Source organism: Canis lupus, chromosome 29, assembly GCF_011100685.1.
Source record: "Canis lupus familiaris isolate Mischka breed German Shepherd chromosome 29, alternate assembly UU_Cfam_GSD_1.0, whole genome shotgun sequence".
NCBI lineage: Eukaryota > Metazoa > Chordata > Mammalia > Carnivora > Canidae > Canis > Canis lupus.
In genome coordinates, this window is record NC_049250.1 from 26801780 (window position 1) to 26825700 (window position 23921).

General features: G+C 34.3%; 1 protein-coding gene across 2 annotated transcripts in view; it reads left to right on the forward strand.

The window, feature by feature from the left end:
- The window catches only part of PKIA (cAMP-dependent protein kinase inhibitor alpha), a 96038-nt gene that overhangs the window by 62445 nt on the left and 9672 nt on the right, over positions 1-23921 (forward strand). Inside the window, exon 2 of one of the 2 annotated variants that reach the window (XM_038579577.1) lies at positions 1786-1906. Coding sequence is in view for 1 of the 2 variants with exons in the window: in XM_038579575.1 (XP_038435503.1) it covers positions 20005-20109 (105 nt within the window). In the remaining variant the exon portion in view is untranslated. Of the gene's footprint in view, positions 1-1785; positions 1907-19955; positions 20110-23921 lie in introns of those variants that run through there. The other variant, XM_038579575.1, reaches the window with a different exon arrangement.

A 23921-nucleotide genomic window follows, 5' to 3' on the forward strand; every position in this document is an offset into this window, starting at 1 on the left:
AAAGGTCCTACCTATGAATACCAGTACATCTGAGAATTAGGGTTTTAACATGAATTTTGGGAGGACACAAACATTCAGACCATAGCATTTACTATACACACATGGACCTTTCATGATCTGGCTTCTAACACTCTCCCCAATGTCTTCTTTTCTTATACTCTGGTGAGCACTCTTTATACTGATTGTATGTGGAACTCCTTTCTGGTCTAATCCTTAGCTATTCATTTTCATGCTACCATGATTTTCTCTTTCCTTTGCTTTAAAAATTCACTCATTCATGTTACATATCAGCCTATACTGTACACAGTACACATAGAAGTGTTGAAGAGTTAATGGATCTGGGTGTAGCTTTCAACCATGACAGAGGGGGGTCGGAAGATAAGTACTTCAAGTTTCTCACCCATTATTGAGATAACTCTGAGTCATGCTCTACAGACTCACAGAATTCCCATGAACTCCCACAGTAGTTCCCCCAGAGTAATCTGTTCAGTAATGCACCACTATTGGCCTCCTTCCATGCCTCTGTTCTCAATTTCCACTCCACTTCTGAGTTTCCTGGGACTACCTCCCAGATAAACAGTTTGCATTCAAATTCTCTTAGGTTCTGCTTCTAAGGGAACTCAACCTAAGACGATTTCAACAATTTATAGCTTCCTAATAATCCAACTCCTGCAGACACATCACTGTAAAAGTACCAAGGCATGGCACATTATGTCACTCTTCCCAGATCCTAATGTAAACCATATAGGAAAAGGCACAACTTTGAAGAGAAAAATAATTTGTATGAAAATGGCCAATGGATAAAGAGAAGGTAATATAGTGCCATTTGTTTTCCATTAATGATGCTGGAATATATGGCAGATGGTCTATAACAGGTGTGACTATAATTTGAGGAGACTGCTTCCTCAGCTACTCAGAAAACTGCTATTATTATTTCTGAAGCACAGCGTCAGGACTTTATTTCTTTACTTGCAACCTTTCCTTTTACCTTTGTATTTATTTTTCTAAATCACTGACTAGCAGTCAACAGATGTATTCTCTCGCCACCACCCCATCACAAAGAGACACGTGTGTGTGTGTGTGTGTGTGTGTGTGTGTGTGTGTTTCCCCAAGACAAAGACACTTTTGTGTGCAACAGTGCTTAAAAAGACAAGCTCATGGTGCGCATGTGCAATGGGTAATACACATTAAAGGTCTCTATGAAATATATTTGTTAAGTTTCTATGTTTATTTTATGAATAAGTTTAGTCAAATTAATAATTTACTAAAGATGTGGATGAAGACTGAAGGAAGCAAATTTTGAAGAAAAAGACAGAAAACTTGCCTTTTTTGCTTTTTGTGTTATAATGAACAAAGGATAATGGCTTTTTTTTCTTTTCTTGCTTGGCTTGAAGGCCCAAAATGCAACCTGTACTCTTATCATAATATGTTCACTTGTGAGGGACACCTGGGTGGTTCAGCATTTGAGCATCTGCTTTCAGCTCAGGGTGTGATCCTGAAGTCCGAGATCAAGTTCCACATCAGGGTCCCTACAGGGAGCCTGCTTCTCCCTTGCCTATGTCTCTGCCCCTCCCTCTGCCTCTCTCTCTCTCTCCCTCTCATGAATAAATAAATAAAATCTTAAAAAAAAAATGTTCACTTGTGAGTATTCAAACTTATAAACTGTGGATTTCCCTTAAGTTATTATATTGTTTAGAAGACTAGGTTTGGACATTTACTTAAAATTTTAAAATTGAGATTTATAAATACCAATAATGTTCCTTTCTCTTGCCATCTCCATTTCAGTTTCTTGAGTTTCTGGAAGGCCTGGTTTCTCCAAAGGAGCAATTTCTGGTAGAAGGTGTGATCCAAGAACAAAAAAATCAAGTATAGCCAATGAATTAAGGACAAGAAGGTTTCCAATCAGGTAGGAACATTTATCTCACATATTCAACCACCTGTTCTGAGGGTTGGATATAATTACTTGGAAAAAGATAGATGTATAACCTACAAGGAAGCTGTTTGCAATTCCCTTGGCAGTTGTAGTGTTTATCAGAGAGTACCTTGGAGGAAAATGAATGCAATAACAGTATGATGCTTTTTTCCATTTTTAGCTCCTTGTTGCCTAGTACATGTAGTGATCTTGGTGACTAGTTTAATCCTAAGAGGTTAGGCATGTGGAACAGCAGATTAATCTCTTTGTTCCTTTCTCCTAGGACAAATCATTGACTAGATTGTCTTCATGATCTTCTATTTTCCTATTCAAATTAATGGCCATGATGACATCAAGTAGTCTTTTAAGTGGGGAACAGCTCTAGTCAATGTTGTGAAGAAATCAGCTTGGTTCTTGTTGGGGCACATCTATTTTTGGTCTTGCCAAAAAGTAGTGCACATAGGGAGTTAAAAAGGAGGAAAATGGGGCATAGGAAAGAGGACCTCATTTACCTATGCATGTCAAAATACAACTAATGATTTTATTTTTCATTAGCAAAATTTGAGCTAAAAACGTAAGGCAAAGGAATAATAAAGATGACTCATTATATGGCAAGACAAAAGACAGTAGTGACATCCAAAAATCAAGGGCCTCTCCATTTCACTCACAGTTATATATTCAGTATTTAGCCCACCACTTGATCCTACTCGCTACTCAATATAAGACCGTGGGGAATGACTTATGGATGAATGAATGAAAAAAACTTAACATGTTAGAAAATGTTTATCCTTGTATTTCCTTGCGTATTGACTTTTATATTCTCAGGACCCAGCACTGTACCTGACACATGAAATGTAAGCAATAAAATTTGTGGAAAGAATGGATCAGTCCTCATGATTCTAGGAATAATTATAAGACCAACACAGACCCCATATTTGTGAGGGCCTATGGCAAAAATACCCATGAAATGAAAGCCTACATAGATCTCACACTACTAATAAGGCCGAAGAATTTATCTAGTTAAAATTTTTTTCAAGTATAGTTGACACACAATATTACATTAGTTTCATGTGTACAACATAGTGATTCAACATCTGTATATGTTACCCCATGTTCACTACAAGTGTAGCTCCCATCTGTCACCATACAACACTATTACAATATCATTGACTATATTCCCTATGCTAGGCTTTTGATTCTTGTGACTTGATCATTCTCTAACTGGAAGTCTATATCTCTCACTCCCTTTCACCCATTTTGTCAGTCCCCTTACCACCTTTTGCATTGGCCATCATCATTCGTTCTCTGTATTTATAGGTCTGATTCTCCTTTTTGTTTGCTTGTTTATTCATTTGGTTTTTTTAGATTCCACATTTGAGTAAAATCATATGATATTTGTCTTAGTCTGATTTGTTTCACTTAACATACTACCCTCTAGGTCCATGCATTTTGTCTCAAATGGCATGATCTCATCCTTTTTGATAATTGTGTAATATTCCTGTGTGTATATGTATGTATACGTGTGTGCCACATCTTTCTTATTCATTCATGGGATACTGATGGGATACTTAGGTTGCTTCCATAACTGGTTATTGTAAATAATGATGCAAGAAACATAGGGTACATAGCTTTTCAAATTAGTGTTTCTGTTTTCTTTAGGTAAGTACCCAGTAGAATTATTGAATCATATGGTATTTCTATTTTTCATTTTTTGGGAAATCTCCATACTGTTTTTCACAGGGGCTGTACCAATTTATATTCCCACCAACAGTGCAGAAGGGTTTCTTTTTCTCCACATCTTCACCAACACTTTTTATTTAGTGTCTTTGATTTTAGCTATTCTGACAGGTGTATGGTGATAGCTCATTGTGGTTTGATTTACATTTCCTTGATAATTATGATGTTGAACATCTTTTCATGCGTCTGTTAGCCATCTGTATGCCTTTGGAAAATGTCTATTTAGTTATCTGCCCATTTTTTTATTGGATTGTTGGTGTTTTTTTTTTTTTTTCCTTTTTTGGGAGGTTTTTTTTTTGGGGGGGGTATTGAGTTATATAAGTTCTTTATATATTTTGGATATTAACCCCTTATCAGGTATATCATTTGCAAATATCTTCTCCCATTCAGTAGGTGGCCTATTTGTTTTGGTAATGGTTTCCTTTTTTTTTTTTTTAAGATTTTATTTACTTATTCATGAGAGACACAGAAAGAGAGAGGCAGAGACATAGGCAAAGGGAAAGCAGGCTCCATGCAGGGAGCCTGATGTGGGACTGGATCCCCAGACTCCAGGATCACGCCTTGAGCCAAAGGCCTACGTGCTTAACCGGGCAGCCACCCAGGCGTCCCTGGTGATGGTTTCCTTTGCTATGCAAAAGCTTTTTATTGTGATGTAGTTCCAATAGTTTATTTTTGCTTTTGTTCCCTTGCCTTAGAAGACATCTAGAAAAGTGTTGCTGCAGCTATCAGAGAAATTACTGCCTGTGTTCTCTTCTAGAATTCTTATGGTTTCAGGTCTCACATTTAGGTCTCTAATCCAATCTAATCCAACTCAAATTTAATCTGAGTTCGGTTTTGTATATGGCATAAGAAAGAGGTCCAGTTTCATTCTTTTACATATAGCTGTCCTGTTTCCCAGCACCATTTATTGAAGAGACTATCTTTTTCCATTGCATATTCTTGCCTTCTTTGTCAAAGATTAATTAACCAAATAAGTGTGGATTTATTTCTGGGCTTTCTATTCTGTTCCACTGATCTATGTGCCAGTACCATACTGTTTTGATTATTACAGCTTTGTAGAAAATTTATCTAGTTTTAATCATTTACATGTCATCCCATTACATTTAGGCATAGTACCTACATTAGACATACTATTAAATGACTCATATATGGATAGAAAATCCCCTAATAAACTTCTGGGCCATATTATTTACAACACATAATTTCTGGAGCATTTTTATAATGACAAGGTAAGGGCAATTTCAGAATCATTCACTTCTAAAGTTATTTATACTTTTTCCACAGGTATAGCCATAGTACTGCATCAGCTATTTCTCTGTAACCTGCTGTTGCTATCTTTTTTGCATTCCTAAGGGAAAACAAAAACCATTTAATTAAAGAAATGTAAATTTTAGCATAATGCAACTTCCACAAAACCAAACACACACGCACACACACGGACACACACACACACATATGCACACAGTCTCTGTCGCTGTCTCTCTCAGATATGACGATGAAGTAAAATTCTAAAAGAGTATCCTGGAATTCATTGCAAAAAGAGGAAATCCACTCATTATGATTATTTTAGTCTTTTATTAATCAGTGGTATTCTGATGTACTTATTAATAAAAACTAAGTTGCTAGATGGGGAAATAACTTTGTAACATTTTTGTCTTTATATGTATTTATCAATAATGTATGAGATTACTTATCCCTCTCCATTCTTTAATTATATTCTCTTGGGGCAGGAGATTGTAGTTATCAAGGTTTTTAAGACTTTATTTAAATTTAAATAATTAGGGCCACCCTGAGTGGCTCAGTGGTTCAGAGCCTGCCTTTGGCCCAGGGTGTGATCCTGGAGTCCTGGGATCAAGTCTCACATCAGCTCCTGCATGGAGCCTGCTTCTCCTGCTACCTGTGTCTCTGCCTCTCTCTCTCTGTGTCTCTTGTGAATAAATAAATAAAATCTTTAAAAAAAATTTAAATAATTAACATATGACATATTGTTGGTTTCTGAGGTAGAGGTCAGTGATTTGTCAGTCTTATATAATACCCAGTGTTCATTATATCACATGCCCTCCTTGATGTCCATCACCCAGTTACCTCATCACCCCATCTTCCTCCCCTCCAGCAACCCTCAGTTTGTTTCCTATGATTAAGAGTCTCTTATAGTTTGTCTCCCTCTCTGATTTCGTTTTGTTTTATTTTTTCCTCTTTTTCCCTATGATTCTCTATTTTGTTTCTTAAATTCCACATATTAGTAAGATCGTATGGTAATTGTCTTTCTCTGATTGACTTATTTCACTTAGCATTATATTCTCTAGTTCCATCCACGCTGTTGCAAATGGCAAAAGATATTTTATGGCTGAGTAATATTCCATTTTATACATATATAATATTTCATTATATATATACACACACACACACACACACACATATATATATATATATATATATATATATGTAAAACACATCTTTTTTTATTCATTCATCTGTTGATGGACATCTAAGCTCTTTCCATAGTTTGGCTAATGTGGACATTGCTGCTATGAGCACTGGGGTGCAGGTGCTCCTTTGGATCACTACATGTTTATTTTTGGGGTAAATACCTAGTACTGCAATTGTTAGAACACAGGGTAGCTCTATTTTCCACTTTTTGAAGAACCTCCATACTGTTTTCCAGAAGGCTGCACCAGCTTCCCATCAATAATGTAAGAGGGTTCCCACTTCTCCACATCCTCACCAACATCTGTAGTTTACCGCCTTGTGAATTTTAACCATTCTGACTGGTGTGAGGTGATAACTCATTGTGGTTTTGATTTGTATTTAGCTGATGCCGAGCAATGTGGGGCATTTTTTCATGTGTCTGTTGGTCCTTTGTATGTCTTCCCATTTCTTGATTTGATTATTTGTTCTTTGGGTGTTGAGCTTGATAAGTTCTTTATAGATTTTGGATACTAGCCTTTTATCTGATAAGACATTTGCAGATACCTTCTCCCAATCTGTTGGTTGTCTCTTTGTTTTGTTGACTATTTCCTTTGCTGTGCAAAAGCTTTTCATCTTGATGAAGTCCCAATAGTTCATTTTTGCCTTTGTTTCTCTTGCCTTTGGAGACGTGTCTAGTAAGAAGTTGCTGCGACTGAGGTCAAAGAGGTTGCTGCCTGCGTTTTCCTCTATGATTTTAATGGATTCTTGTCTCACATTTAGGTCTTTCATCCATTTTGAGTCTATTTTTGTGTATAGTGTGAGGAAATGGTCCACTTTTATTCATCAGTTGTTTTTAAAATTCCTAGGCAGCCACAGGACTAGTATCACTTAAATTGTCCCAAAGTAGGAGGTCTCCGTATGGAAAATAAAGTCCTCATATGAATAGGGAAAACTTTTATAGTTGAAAGATTTCAACTTTTTTTTTTAAAGATTTATTATTCATGAGAGACACACAGAGAGAGAGAGAGAGGCAGAAACAGAGGCAGAAACAAAGACATATGCAAAGGGAGAAGCAGGCTCCCTGTGGGGAACTTGATGTGGGACTCAATCCTGGGCCCCTGAGATCACAACCTGAGCCAAAGGCAGACACTTAACCACTGAGCCACCCAGGAGTCCCTGAAAGATTTCAACTTTACAACCTTAATGAATAAATACATATGTGGGTCAAAGTAGACTTCCTTCTCTATAATTAATGACTAGAGGTTATCTTTGGTATATAGGAGATTCTAATTTTAAAAATACTATTATATAATACCTAATACATACAAAAGAACATATTCAAGTATATTGTTATGAGATATAATAACAAAATAAACTACACACACACCACTAAAACTAAGAACTAGAATCCAAACTGCTGAATCATTGTGCCTCACCCTCATCCCACTTTCCTGCTTTCACCAAAGAAATAACTGTTCTTGTTTTTATGTTCAGCATTCATTTAATTTTTATGTATGTTTTTTAACTATATATGTGATTTTGCTTATCATTGACTTTTATAATTTCATATTTTATGTAGTCTCCTCTGCTTGCTTTTTTTCACTCACCATTATGTTTCTAAGGTTCAGCCATGTTGTGTTAGTGCTCATTAATTTTACTACTGTATAATATTGCATTGTAAATAGAAGAAAATATGCTTATTGTTTACTCTGTTGGTGGTATTTGGGTTGTTTTGGACATATTATGAACAGCACTTACATGAACATTTATTTTAATGTTTCCTGGTACATGTGTGCAAAATGTGTTTTAACCATATGTAACAAAAATTAGAACTGGTGAATTCAGGTAATCCTCCTCCTCCTGGAGACTAGTGTAGTTAAAAGTCTACAATGGTAGGTCTATTTGTGCTAATTTCTCTTACTAACACCGTAAACTTCTTATCAGTTATATCACTTTACATTTGAGGTTTTGGGTTTTTCCCTAATGATATTTTTTTTCTTTTGTTCTTTATCAAATGTCTGTGAATCTGATAAAGTCTCCTGTGTATTAGAATAAAATCAAGATTCGTAAGAATGAAAATATGTTCTTAAGAAATTTATAAATTCCTACTTGCATTCAAATTGGGGAAAATCAGCCTGAAATTTATAAACAGAACAACAAAACAAAAAGCTAAGAAACACTCACACTCAGGAATACAAAACAGTTGCACGTATTTAGCCTATAAGAAGTCTATAATGAAACAACAGGATGTGGGACGCCTGGGTGGCTCAGCGGTTGAGCACCTGCCTTCAGCTCAGGGCCTGATCCCGGGATCTGGGATCAAGTTCTACATCAGGCTCTCCCTCTACCTGTGTCTCTGCCTCTTTCTCTCTGTTCTCTCATGAATAAATGAATCTTTAAAAAAAAAAAAAAGAAAAGAAAAGAAAGAAAGAAACAACAGGATAAAGACTACATGTCCAAACCAAAATACAACCTTATAAATCATGTTTCCAGTCAGGTCATGTAACAGTGGGGCAATTTAATAAATAAATTAAAACAATTCTTCTTTTCAACAATTTCCTAAGTCAACATTTGGAATAATGGAAAACTTATCTTTAACTCAAAGAAACCTGGACAGTTAGGAGTTAAAGTAAATGTGTTGTCCTACTGGCCTACACCTGGCTAAAAATAGTAGTAAGACTTGAGAACACCCATGGACACTGAACACACTATCTAAATATAGCTTTTTCTATCTCCAAAAGCTTTTAGAAATATGCTATCTTTTGTGAAAACTTAGCTTTGTAAAGGGCACGTGGACACTAGGTCAGTGACTTTTAGGCTTAGAAAAGCTTTTAAGTATTTTCTTAGTTTGGGAACCCATATTTTGAAGTCATTAAAACTGAATCCCACCCCCCAAAAAAACAGAATCCCAAGAAATTCAAAAGTTTGCCCAGCATCAAATGGTAAGCAAGTAATAATAATGGCACTCAAACCTCTGCCTTCTAAATCCATTGAACATGGATGACATGTAAAATAGTAGCTTTCAGTACCTGCTTATTTTCATTGCCCTCAACAACGCATTCCTTCTATGCCTTGCCTTTCTTGCTTCTTTAATAGGGGTGATAACTAACTGCAAAATTTAGTTATAACTACATTTTAAAATTTTTGGTATTTTATAATTCATTTTGAACTGCTATTTCTAGTTTAAAATGTGTAAGGACATTTTCTTTCCTTCTTAAAATGCCTCTGCCTACATTTATGATTTTTTACTGTTGAACTATTAAATAGCAGTAAATACAGAAACACATTCTAGTAGAGGAGATGTATTAGGAGTAACATGGTGAAATGTAGAGTTGATATAACTTAAAGGTAGATGGGGAGAGAAGGAAGGACAAAAATGTGATCTGTTTGGAAAAAATTAACGGCAAGTTAATTTTTGGCTATTGGTTATACTTAATACAATATAGCATAACTTAATTTAAATTCCAGGTTAACCTCTGTTGTTTGCAGTGCTACAGATTAGGGAGTAAATGAAACAAGATTTTTTTATGTTCCACCATTTTGTATTAATTTCCTAAAGATTTCTTCAAGACTTTAAAAAAAAAAATCTTTGAATTATTTTCCCTGTTTCTTTGCACTTTACCAAGCTGATAAATGGAATTCAGCTATTATTGTTAACCCTGTCTCATAATTTTAAAAGCACTAGAGATTGCGTGTGTGTGCACAAACACACATAGAAACACATTTCCTATCAAATACTGTGCTGCCTTTGCAGACAATGAAATAAAGTTCTCAATCAAAAAATTATTGGGACGCCTGGGTGGCTCAGCGGTTGAGTGTCTGCCTTCAGCTGAGTGCGTGATCCCGGAGTCCCAGGATCGAGTCCTACATCGGGCTCCCTGCATGGAGCCTGCTTCTCCCTCTGCCAATGTCTCTGCCTCTCTCTCTGTGTGTCTCTCATGAATAAACAAAATCAAATAAAAAAACTATTATTGTCATTTAGATGAAAATCAAATATGATAGTAGGGTCAGTCATTAGTAGGTTTAAAAGCCATCCTAGGTGATTTATATGTGCAGCAGGATTGATAGGTCTTGCTTTAGATAAGGCCTTTAGATAGAAGTATAACCAAGCAGGCCTCTAATTTCATATATGAGATCTGTTTTTTTTTTTTTTTGAGTACAGTTAATATACAATGTTACATTAGTTTCAGGTGTACAACATAGTGATTCATTATCTCTACACATTATGCTGTGCTCACCACAAGTATAGCTACCATCTGTCACCATATAACACTATTACAAAATTGTTGACTACATTCCCTGTGCTGTGCCATTTATTCCTGTGACTTATTCATTCTATAAGTGGAAGCCTGTATCTCCTACTCCCCTTCACCCATTTTGCCCACCCACCCCTATAACTATCAGTTTGTTCTTTGTATTTATAGGTCTGATTCTACCTTATGTTTGCTTGTTAATTCACTTTGTTTTTCAGATTCCACATGAGTGAAATCATATGGTAGTTGTCTTCTGAGACCTGTTTTATTTAGAGTTCTTTGACAAATGCTTCTATGTGTTTTTATACTCTTAAGCTATGCTATAAAAATATCAAAGGTTGGTGTGAATTAATGAAGTGATATGCAAAAATGAAAGCCTAGAATTTAGGAGATGCATGTGGTCAAATAAGTTTGGTGGACACAGACATTATGGAAATTAGATAAAGACATTAACAATTCAGAGTGCCGAAATAAAAATCTTCTAGTTATGTCAGTACAAATCCTAATTTGTACCACAAAGGTAATGAACTCAAAAAATGTTTTAAAAATATTTACTTTGTACCCTACACCATACTTATAACCCGTTTCTGAAATTTGAAGGACAAATAAGAAAAATAGAAACCTCCATCCTTTAGTAGTTTATACTTTGGTCAATGGAATCTCTCTATTTTGAGATCTTTTAATTTCTCAGTTTATTATATTTCATCATATAAGTGGTTTTCTATTTATTAAAATCAATGTTTATCGCTTTAAGTGTTTCTTAAATGTTCCTTCTAATGAGATTGAGTCATAACAATTTCCAATACTGATAATAGAGTTGATAACAGAGATGCTTAATATTGATAGCAAAGTGATTTTGGGTTTTGGTTTTTGTTTTTTAAAATTTTATTTATTTATTCATGAGAGACACAGAGAAAGACATAGGCAGAGGGAGAAGCAGGCTCCACGCAGGGAGCCCGATGTGGGACTGGATCCCGGGACTCCAGGATCACACCCTGGGCCAAAGGCAGGCGCCAAAACCCCTGAGCCATCCAGGGATCCCGCAAAGTGATTTTGATAAGCTAAGAAATGTCATGAGGTTTTTCAGAATAACAATTTGTCTCCTAGACAAAAAAGCACTTATTATTTGTCTTCTCACCTTATAAAAAGCTTCTTATAATAGTGATTTTACCACATTTTAAAATTCATATTTTAACATAGCTTGCTTTGTATTATCTCATTTTATTTTATTTTTTTTTTAAGTTTTTTTTTTTTTAATTTTTATTTATTTATGATAGTCACAGAGAGAGAGAGAGAGAGAGGCAGAGACACAGGCAGAGGGAGAAGCAGGCTCCATGCACCGGGAGCCCGATGTGGGATTCGATCCCGGGTCTCCAGGATCGTGCCCTGGGCCAAAGGCAGGCGCCAAACCACTGCGCCACCCAGGGATCCCTATTATCTCATTTTAAAACTATTATTTATATAGCTACTATATATTATGTAAATATTTATATATTTTTTCAGTAGCTAGTTAATGCATTTTTAATTTGTTAAGATATTTCTTTAATTTGTGTTGCTATCAGCATTCCTTTTTCTCTCTGGCGCCTATCCTACTGACTTCAAAAAGTCTAAAAAATCTGAAAATCCCATATAAAGTGATGTATGGAAAATCTTAAAATATAATGATGGTAGAGAAAAAGAGTATTAAACATTGTCCTGAAAATCATTCCATTAATAGAGAGATTAATCAGTAATTCTAACATTCAGACATATAATAAACATGAAAAACATTATAATACTGAATGATATTTTCCCCTTTTTTCATTTTTTAAAAAGATTTTATTTATTTGAGAGAGAGAACATGAGGGAAGGAGAGCAGACTCCCTGCTGAACAGAGAGCCCCAGTCCCAGGACCCCAGGATCACTACCTGAGCAGAAGGCAGATGCTTAATTGACTGAGCCACTCAGGTGCCCCTGAACAATGAGATTTTCAATAAAGGAAGATATTAAATACTATATAGAAAACTCATAACTGCAAAGCAGATAATTGGCAATGATGATACATATATTAAAATACATGAAAACATAATCATAGCAACTGTTTTTCTTTTGGGCTGAAAAGAGGCATATTGGAGTTGCATAAGCACTATTTCAATTGGGATAGATATTTAGACATTATGCAAAAAATACTTGATTGCAGAAGAGCAGATATTAGCATGTGTGTGAATGTGTGTTTTCAGTGAATGCATTTTCATTCATTCAGAAAAGAATGCCAGATTTACTTTAAATGTGACATTGTGAAATGTTAAAGTGACGTTTTAGACTTATGCTGCTGCTGCCTTGCCTTTCCTTTAGCATTCACCAAAAAATGCCATCTTATCATCCATCCAAGTTAGAGATCTAGAAGCAATCCCAGAATTCTCACTGAAGGGCACTCTACCTTCATGCTCCCCACTCAATTAGTCACAAAGTCCCAGCCCTCCTATACCAGACAGCTCTCTCCACTGTATGCTTGCTCTTTCACTCTCTAGGCCCAACAGAACTCTCTGAGATTGAACAACATAGCAGTTGATGAATTGTACAAATATTGGTATTGGAAAAATTATTTAACCAAGTTTATATCTCAGTTTTGGAGATTTTTTTTTTCATATTTTGAAATCATTTTTGTTTTAGATATCAATTTAGTAAGTCCTTTTCAAACTCCTAGTTCCTGGTGAGTGTGCTTTTACTATCACAAGGCTGAACAGCCCTGAGACGTCTAAAGATGAGGACCATCACCTGGATGAGTAGACCAGATCTATGGGAGTTGGAATGCAAAATGTTTCTAAAACAAATCTAGAAATCAAGGAAGAAATGGTGATGTCAATTATTTTCCATCTCAGATGATAATATTAAAAAACCAGGTACTGTAGGGATGTCAATAAACTATCATCCTATGTCTTAAAACAGTATATGAACTGCTTCCATACTTTAAAAGAAATATTGCTGACAATCAGCTACTTTTATTTATTTATTTTTAAAGATTTTATTTATTTATTCATGTCAGAAACACAGAGAGATAGGCAGAGACACAGGCAGAGGGAGAAGCAGGCTCCATGCAGGGAGCCCGATGTGGGACTTGATCCCCGGGTCTCCAAGATCATATCCCGGGCTGAAGGTGGCGCCAAACTGCTGGGCCATCAGGGCTGCCCAGTCAGCTACTTTTATAAGTGATTAAATCACCTACCAGTTTCATGACTTAATGTTTCCAAATCCTTGTTGTTTCATCTTTAAAAGTGAGATAATGAGAATACATATTTGATAGAACTGTTGGGAAATTTAAATTATATAATTCTCACAAACTATATAATTTGGTGTGGAATCTGGAATATAGTCAATATTTTGTTATTTTTGATAAAACACTAGCAAACAATAATGGTTTCATTATTTTTATGGTCATTGTTATAACTTGGAGCAGACCAGACAATATTACTGAGCTTGATTTGACCTTTCATTGTTATTTTAAAGATGGAAAAGTTAATGAGTTATTTTGAAAATAAATGTGTCAGTGTCCTAGCATCCTTTCAAAAGCTAAATATTTATTTGATATAGGGAAAAATAGTCTTAGTTCAATGAGAAGGTATGGATTTTAAAGGTATCTTTTCTCCTTAAAATCCTACAGACCCAAAAAAGGAGAAGAGAAGACAGAGGATTTAGAAAGTATTATATAACTAAGAACAGCACCAGCCCCAGACTTTTAATGCTTTTGCAATTTTGATGTGAAAAACCTCAGGCTCCCATTCTAACATCAGTACTACCACAGACTGTGTAAGACACGGTCAAGTCGATTAACCTCTTTCTGCTTTAGTTTCTTCATCTGTAAAGTGCAAGTAATATTACTTGTCACTTGCCAACCAGCAGTACTTCTTCAGCTAATTGACGGTCTCAGCAGGGATGTTGCAAAGATTAGCAGATAAATGATTTATAAACCCCTTGAAATATTAAATAAGTAATGTAAAATGCTCAAACAAGAGAAGGACAGATCATTCCATGCATTAATTTGCTATTTAATCATATATATTTAATTAAAAACAACACTCTAAAAAGAGAGAGCTGTTAAGTACAGTGAAAATAGGAAAGATTACTACGAACTCTAGAGTGTTTTTTGTTGCTGTTTTTTTTAAATCCTATTATAATTAAGAATATATAGAAGAAAAGTATATTAGAGGAAGTGTTTATAGCTCACCTCCTCAAATTGATGAAAAGTCTTCAAGACAGGAAAAGAACTGAATAAAAATAAGGAAACCTGCTTTCTCAGCTTACCTTTACTATTGACAATGGTATGACCTTGATAAGTTTACTTAACCCATAAGAAGTTTAAGTAAGATAATTAAAATCAACTCTACAAAATGCTTTTTATAGGTATGTGAACAACATAAAAAATCCTGAACCAACTCCCACTGTGAGGAAGTAAAAAATTTAAGACCCAAATCTCCAGGAAAATAAAATAAAAGAGAAGAGCAACATAAAAATAATTAATTATTGCACAGCACAAATTAAATGAACACTGTAATAGAATTCATCATTATACCTGGAAATGGGAAGAGGGTGTGGTTTATAAATTCACCTTGAGAGATGAGCAGGATTTTGTTGTCATTGGGCGAGAAGAGCATTTTAGGTTGAGAAAACAGCATTAGAAAACCAATAGAGGGGCGCCTGGTGGCTCAGTAAGTTAAACATCTGCCTACAGCTCAGGTCAAGATCCCAGGGTCCTGAGATCAAGCCTTGAGTCAGGCTTCCTGCTCAGCGGGGACTCTGCTTCTGCTTCTCCTTCTTCTGCCCCTTCCCCTACTTGTGCTCAAGCTCTCTCTCTCTCTCTGTCAAATTTTTAAAAAGAAAAGAAAAGAAAACCAATAGAAGACAAGTGATAGCTATGAATGAACCTTAGTATACGGGAGAGAGATAGTTTAAGGAAAGATACTTGTAAAGTAGGTTGGCTTCACATTCTAGAAGGCCATGCAAAAAAAATTAAACTATGTTTGGTGGGTTTCAAGGAGCCACTGAAGAATTTTTGAGTATTTTTATGTTTTATAAAGTTCATTCTGGTGATAATGTAAAGGGTAAGTTGGAGAAAAATATATTTAATTAAGAAAGTAGTTATAACTTCAGTGTCAAGAAGATGATGAAGGCAGTGACCAGAGAAAAAATGGAAATGAAGAATATAAAATAGACATTGAACAGATAGAATTAAAATAATGAGGTTTGAAAAATGATTAGCTGTAAAGAAGAAATGTGCATAATTATTGGGATAGAGTAATTGAAGACAATTTTAAGATTTCTATCCTAGATGCCTGAGCAAATAGTAATAATATGCACTAAAATTATTAAATAATGTATAGTTTTGGGGGTGGAGGTGGAGATACAGCAAAGAGATTCCATTTTGAACTTAACTAAATTTGAGTTTTTGAGGACAATCATGGTGGTGGAATATTCAATAGGCAATAAAAATTCTCAAACTAGGGGCACCTGGGTAGCTCAGTGGGCTAAGTGTCTGACTCTTGGTTTTGGCTCGGGTCATGATCTCTCACTGGTGAGATACAACCCTATTCTGGACCCTGTTTTCAGTGGGGAGTCTGCTTCAGATTCTCTCCCTCTGTCCTTCTCCCACTCTCGCCTGTGTATGCAATAAATAAATAAATAAAATCTTAAGAAAAGAATTTCTCAGGCTATACTTCAGAAAAATATCAGGCCCCAAATATTATAGATTTGATAGTCACCTATATACAGGTTAAGAGTATGGAGGTAAAAGAGATTATCAAAAAGAACATAAAGAACAAAAAGAAAAAGAATAAATATTATAGAAGAGGTAAGCAGAGGAAAGAGCAAGAAGAAATACCAGAAAAAGATTATGGGGAAATAAGAGCAGTAACTTTGGTAGCCAAAGATGAAAAACATTTCAAGAGAGAAATAGCAATGTAAAATGCTGTCAACAATTTTATATAGATTATTATTGTGAAAAACCTTGAATTTTGTGATTAATCTGTAATGGTTTTTCTTTAAGAAAGCAATTCTGATAAATTAATAAATGTGTGAGTCATATTGCAAAGAAAATAAAAATAGAGAAAGCAGGAAAAATCAGTATCTACCTCTTTTCCTGTAAGTTTGGGAGTAAATGAAAAAAATATGTTAGTGTCCTAAAGAACATAAAGAATTAAAAGATGAAATATATTTTATATATAACAGGGAAAATGTAAGCAATTTTACAGGCATTGGAGAAATAGGGAAAAGAAGTAAAGGGCAGAACTGAAGTAACAATAATGAAAAAGGAGATAGAATAAAAAGTACTAGTCAGGTGTTAATGTTGGGCAAAAGGACTCTTGAATAAAGAGATGTACAATTTTCATGTGAGGATAAAGAAAGAGGAACTTAAGAAAATTATGTAGGATGACCTTGATCTTCATAAAGTCATCAGGCAAGATTTTCTGTGGAGAATAAGAATTTGAAAGAATAATTAAGACTGAAGAAGCACAATAAAATAAATTGCTGTTGTTAGAGATGGTAAAGAGGTCAGCTAGAAATGAACAAAGCTACAAATGAGTAACTTTGAAGTCACTTGTTGCCTAATTAGACACGGAAATTATTTCCTAAAGCAATATAGCCTATACTTCTGGCTCTGAAACATTTTTAGGCTGAGATTTCTTATTACAAAATTTTGATTTGATAAGCATTGTGGAAAGGAAAAAAAAAAAAAAAGATTTGAATCTGAGCTAAAGGAAGTTCCAGAGAATAATTTAAGTGATGATGCAAATGACTAATTATGAGTTTACAAAAACAATGTGAAAATGTGCCCATGTCAAAAAAAGGAAGTATATATCTGTGTATATCCCGATAGATAGATGATAGATAGATGATAGATAGATAGATAGATAGATAGATAGATAGATAGATAGATAGAAATAGAAATATAGATAGATGTTTATTTGTCTATATATCTAGATAGATAACTATACATAAAACTTTGAATGAAAACATAAGGGTCACAATTATCACCTCACTGGGATCAGAGATGAATTGATGAATAGAGAAAAGATTGAGAAGAATAATCATTAGTATCAAATATTGGAACATTTTTGAACCTCAGAATTTGTATTATACACTGAAAACCAGGAAGAAAGTGAAGAACTTCCTTCAACCAAGGGCGACTGGATATAAATTCTAATAATATTAATCAAAATTTTATTGTGAAAACCAGCAAGAGACATTCTATTTTTTCTCATATTGGGCAAAATTCATTCTAGCAATGTTTTTGTGAAAAAAAGTTCAATGCCTTAGGTTCAGAATAAAAACCTAATTTGACTTAACCTAGGTAATAAAAATTGCCATCTCTGTGATATAACTCAGTATATGAGGCTGCTTTTTGAAAGAATGCTTTCAATGGGACCCTATCCAAACTCTTCTGAAGTGCAATACCTGTCCTTGTTATATACTAAATAATACTCTGGAGCATGCAGTATCATCACCTGGTGCAGGAATTTAATCATGCCTTAACAGAGAAGACTTTTGTAGAATTTTACAAAATTCTGTGTTTTTTATTTCTTCTTTGCTGTCATTCATTCCAAAGTGTGACTAGAATATAGCTCAATTCATGGAAAAAGGGAATCGAGGCTTCAAGTTCTAGAACTTTGTTCTGATATCAATACTTAGTGTGAAACCCTCTGATTTGTGAGATTAAGGGGTTGTTTTTTGGAAATAAGCTACTAGATTCTTAAGCCTGAATTAGATAAACAAGAAGGAATTATAACAGGAAAGGAAAAGAGAAAAAGATAGTACTTAGCATGGAAATAGAATAGCTGATATTTCCAGAGTATTTTAGGAATCAAAAATTTGCTCAGTTAAATTCTTTACCAAAGAGTTTCCTTCCATAATCTATAGTGTTGATCAGACAGCTTCCTGGTCATATGAGATCAACAATTCTCAAAATTTGGTCCCTGGACTCCTGCAGGTCGCCAAAACCCTGTCAGCCAGTCTCTGAGACATTTCATTGGGTTCACAGATTCAAAATAATTTTCATAATAATATTGATGATAATTGCCTTTTTTTATTGGCCAACACTGCATGAATGGTGCAAAAGCCTGGTGGGAAACACTGCTGGCACATAACACCAATCAAGTCAGCAACACCAAGTTCTACTAGTAACCCTGGTATTCTTCACTATCACACATTTACAGATAATATTTTTAAAATGCTAGATTTACCTACAGATATACTTGATGAAGCAGTAAAAAATGCTAAATTTTTATCAAATCTTCACCCTCGAGTACAGATCTGTTTAACATCTTTGTGATGAAACAGGAAGTCACATGAAGCCCTTCTGCCAAAGTACCAAAGTAGATGGTTCTCAAGTAAAGTACTTGGGTGACTACTTGGGCTGAGAGCTGAATTAGCCACTTTTTCATTAGTCACCATTTTTACTTGAAAGAACAACTGACAGGCAAACTGTAGTTTTTCAAACTTGGATATTTGGCAGAGATTTTCTTGAAAATGAACAAAATGAGCTTGTCACTTCAAGGGGAGCAAAATCCAACTGTATCTGTTGCCAATGATTAAATCTGAGCTTTCAAACAAAAATTACAGTTTTGGAAAACTTATTATCTGCCCCTGTGAACTTCTCAATTTCCCAAATTTTAAAGACTTTTCTGATGAGATAGGTAGTGTTACTAACAAATGTGATATTGTATAATATGGTACTATTTGGAATTTTTGCATAACCCAGTGAACCAGTTATCTTCCAAATGACTAATGCTTGATACTAAAATATATATATATATGTATATATACATATATGTGTGTGTATATATATATATATATGTATGTATGTATGTATGTATTGCAAAAGATCCATTTAAAGTGCAAGGTAGACCATAGATTTTAATAAAACAGAGTCCGTAGTCTGTTTATTGATATGGTTGAGTTCCACATTGAAAAAAAATCCACAATCATCTGAAAAGGCTATTAAAACTCTCCTTATATTTCCAACTAAAAAATCTGTGTAAGGCCAGCTTTTCCTCATATACTTCAACTAAAACAACATATTGAGACAGATTGAATGCAGAAGCAGATATGAGAAACCAGATGTCTTTTATAAAGCCAGACATTTACAAAATTAAGCCAGAGAATTGCAAAATGTAAAATAATGTCATTCTTGTCACTTTTTTTTCCTTTGGAAAATAGATTTCATTTAAAACATATTATTTATGGAAACATGTATGAGCTTATTATTTATTTTAACTGAATTAATAAATATTTTAAAATTTTTCAGTTTTAATTTCTCATATGATAAATATAAGCAGATATAATCACATAAACAAAAGCTCACTAGTGTTTTCAATAATTTTTGAGAATGTAATGGATATCTGAGACCAAAATGCTCCAGAAACACTAATGTAGACCAAGCCTTAAGCATATAGTAAACTACTCAAAAGCTTTTAACATACTTCTGATGATTTCATAAAGTAACAATTGAGAAGTTATATAATTGCATTTGTAATATGGCACAGGAAGAATTTTCCTTTTCTTTTAAACTTAAAAGAAATCATACCATTCATACTAGAGAGAAGACTTCAGTGCCTGCTGATGGCATTCTCTCCATTCTTTCTTCCAAGTCTGTGAGGCTCATTTCATATGTCCCCATTTACAGGAGTAAAATTAGCATGTTATCCAGTCACCATTTGGCTCATGACTCAATGTCACTATAAAAATCACTTTAGCAGCTTCATAGGCCCAACTTCTTTTAAGATACCCATCTATGTGGAATGCTTCAATTTGTTTAATATAGGAGACGTAAGTACATACTTTTCCTAGCCTCTTGCAATCTCTCTAATTCTGTAAAATCTACAAGGGTAAAATCTTTTGGTTTATTCTCTTAAATAATTTGTATATATGATATTTAAAAAGGTAAAGAGCATAAACAAGAAAGACCAACATGAATCATGAATTCAGTTTAATAGTCCATTTTACAAATGAAGAATCTTTAGAATAACAATATTCTGTTTCTTTTGTTAAAGAGTGAGAAATCTTTTAAGAAGGGAGAAAAGAAAGAGAAAGCTTGTTCCTTAGTCATGAATTTTGATTGACTTTTTAGATATCAATATTTGGAGATTTATGCTTTAAAATTTAACCTAACTTTAAATGGAACAGTACTTAAATAACAAAATGTATTTTTTCCCTCTCTAATCAAACTATGAGTATTAGTCTAATTGGCTGTTTTGTATAACTGGATACAAAAGGATATCATTTTATCTTGTTTGTATGCAATACTACCATGTTGCTTTATCTACAAAATTCTAATTATAGCAACATAAACAGGAAACTTTAGTGGAGCCCACTTTGAGTAAATTTTGCAGGTTTTATTCTGATTATTTTTATAAGGCCAGAGTGTGTACTAATTAAACTCTATTAAACCTCTACCAGCTGTTGACATTAGATTTTTTTAACCTTTATCATTTTTTGGTTATTAGACATAATCATTTAGCAATAGCTTCCCCAGAATATCTAAGCAAAACTACAAGTCATTATACAGTGGAGTATTTGGTGTAAAAGATATTTCTGGTCTCTGATAGTCATTTCACTAAACGGAAGAGCTGTGTCTAAATGTTTAATTGAAAGAAAAAATAACATAGCTGCCATACATGTAAAAATATCTTTTTTCAGCATCTAATGGGAATTCACTATTATCATGGAAAGAGAGAGAGAAAAAAAAGAGTACACAGCACCGATATATTTTATTTAAAAATGTAATTGTGTTCTTCATTCACGTATTTATGTGTTCTATTTGTCAGCTATTTTTCTTTTAACTGAAAAATAAGTCTATTGTCCAGAGAAAGAAAATGTAATAAAAGTGAAATACTATTTTTATGATGGCTATTATTATAATAATAATTCTAATGGACTAAAGTGGAATACACAATACTTAGCACATCAGTCTAGTAACTATGTTTTATAAGTACTTAAGGAGAGAAGTTTGTAAGATTAAGCTCTTCTCACATTCACCATTAGTGTCTTTCAAGCCAATTGAAAGCCATACATACACATTTTGAAGGTGAACCTAATATACATTTACACCTGTCATAACCCCATTTCTTATTCCATGTGCTTATTACTTAAGAGAACACTAAGTGAAAATTCAAATTAAGTTGTTGGCTCCCCTCTTTATACATAGAATTACTGCCAGGATCTTTTAACATTTCCAGATATACAAATCACAACACAGTACACATTCTTTTAATTCATATTTTCTCATGAAAAATGTCACATTTTTTACCTGTCTCATTCTTGATATTTCAAATCTCCTTAAAACTATTAAAAACAAAGTAAATTAGATATTAAGCCCCGACAGTCACATGTATTATTATGACAGTCTACATAGAAAAATGATAATGGCAAAAAAATAAGAATTTCTATTGCAAAATGTAATGCTTTCTATGCAAAACCCATAGACTTGGGTTAAGTCATAGCTCTGTGTATTACCTAGCAGTCACTTAATAATCTCTAAGATTTATCCTCATCTGAAAATGAGGATATTTTTGCCTGCTCCATAGCATTATTAGATGAAAATGATAGCAGTTGTGCTTTTTTAAAAGCCTGTGTTTTAAAAACCCATAAAGAGACTAAGAGTGAGAGACAGTAACAGTGATTATGAGACATACTTATTCCTGTATCTTCACTTTTCCTTAAACTTTTATGAGATAATATTTATTAGGGTTATATGCATGTCACAGAATTGTCTAGTCCTCTGATTCTCCACTTATAAAAATTTATGAATTTTTAGGATTTGGTAATTTAGTATAAATTGGAAAGAGGGAAGTTTTCTGTGGCTACTGAAGGATGCAAAATGTTTTTTTCTGTATTGTTTAGTTCTATTCAATATACTTCATTTAGCACTGAGTATATGCAAAGGACTCTACTAGAAATTATATGTAATTAAAACATTAAAATGTAGTTCCTGCTTTGTTGGAGCTTATGATCTGTCTAGGAGGAGAGGTAATTATAATGCCAGTTAGAATTTAAGTGCTCTGTAATAGGTACAAATCAAGGCCCAAGCAGAAGTGCCAGCTGAAAAGATAGGGAAAAGAAGACAGAGAGAGATGGCATTTGGCTGAATTCTGAGACAAGTCCATTTCAACAAGCAAGTTTGTCAGAGGAAGGCATTTGAATTAGAATCACAGGCTTGGGGATCCCTGGGTGGCGCAGCGGTTTAGTGCCTGCCTTTGGCCCGGGGTGCGATCCTGGAGACCTGGGATGATTCCCACTTCGGGCTCCCGGTGCATGGAGCCTGCTTCTCCCTCTGCCTGTGTCTCTGCCTCTCTCTCTCTCTCTCTCTCTCTCTGTGACTATCATAAATAAATAAAAATTAAAAAAAAAAAAAGCTTTAAAAAAAGAATCACAGGCTTGAGCAATAGAGCAGCTGAGAAACTCTGGAAAAATATTGTGCCTTATTCTGCAAGGGACCTAGCATAAGAGCTAGTGGTTGAAGGTAAGGCAACAAAAGTAAGTTCTTTCCAGATTGTGGAAAACTCAGCAATAATCCTGAGAAGATCTTTTCCTGCGTTTTATAAGGAGTAAAAATGAATGAGATCAAATAAAAATCAACATGACCAGTCAAGCGATTACACACATGGCTATCGAGTGAGAGAAAAAAGCACAAGTATGCTCCAACAGAGTGTATTAGTGAGGCCAGTTTACTCTATTTGTGTTTCATTGTCGTCTTATTTTGTTTTATTGAATTTGAAATGCTTGTGCAAAACTAGGTGAAAATATCTATTTAGCAAGCACTTGCCCTTGTGTGTGAGGAGCCTGAGGAAAAAAGTCTGAACAGGAGATGCATACTTTTGCATTATCCATAGTGAGGAATTAAAAGCCACAGGATTAGATGAGTATTTCAAGTTCAAAAGGAAAGAAGCAAAAAAGGCCAAGGACTGACCCTGAATTCCTACAAAATGTGCCGTAGGAAGAGAAATCTGAAGAATACAAAAGTCAAATAGGATGGAACGAGGATAGTAAGGTGACAGCTGTGGTGTTTTGTTTTGTTTTTGTTTTCTTTTATCAGTACCCACCACGTACCAAATATTTTGTTAGGTTCTTTAGATACATAATGCAGATAAATTGTCATAGCCACCTTAAGAACTAAGTATATTTATCACAATTTATAGATAAAACATTGAGTACAGAAATATGGAAAGTCTAGATTAAATTACAGAGAGCTATAATAATACCTTTAATAATCTTGCCTCTGTAGCTTGCATTATGTGCCAGGGTAGAGTTTCAAGGAGAATGTAACTGGCAATATTAAGTATTATAGAGAATTCAAACAGGATGGGCACTCTCCAGAAACTTAATAATTAAGCAGCTATTTAATGTTAATACAAACCATTTTAGTGATCTGTAAGAAAGTAATGTCCAAAAAAAATATATCTCCAAAAAAAAATCTCCAAAAAAAAAATAAAGCCAGTGGAATACAGAAATTTTCAAGTTTTGTTCAAGGAAAGTAAGAAAATAAAAGTAGCTGAAACCTTCTGAGAAATTTAATGAAGAAAAGAGATGGTTATGCAAAGATGTATCTTTATACATGTATAAAGATGTATAAAGGTTGAAGC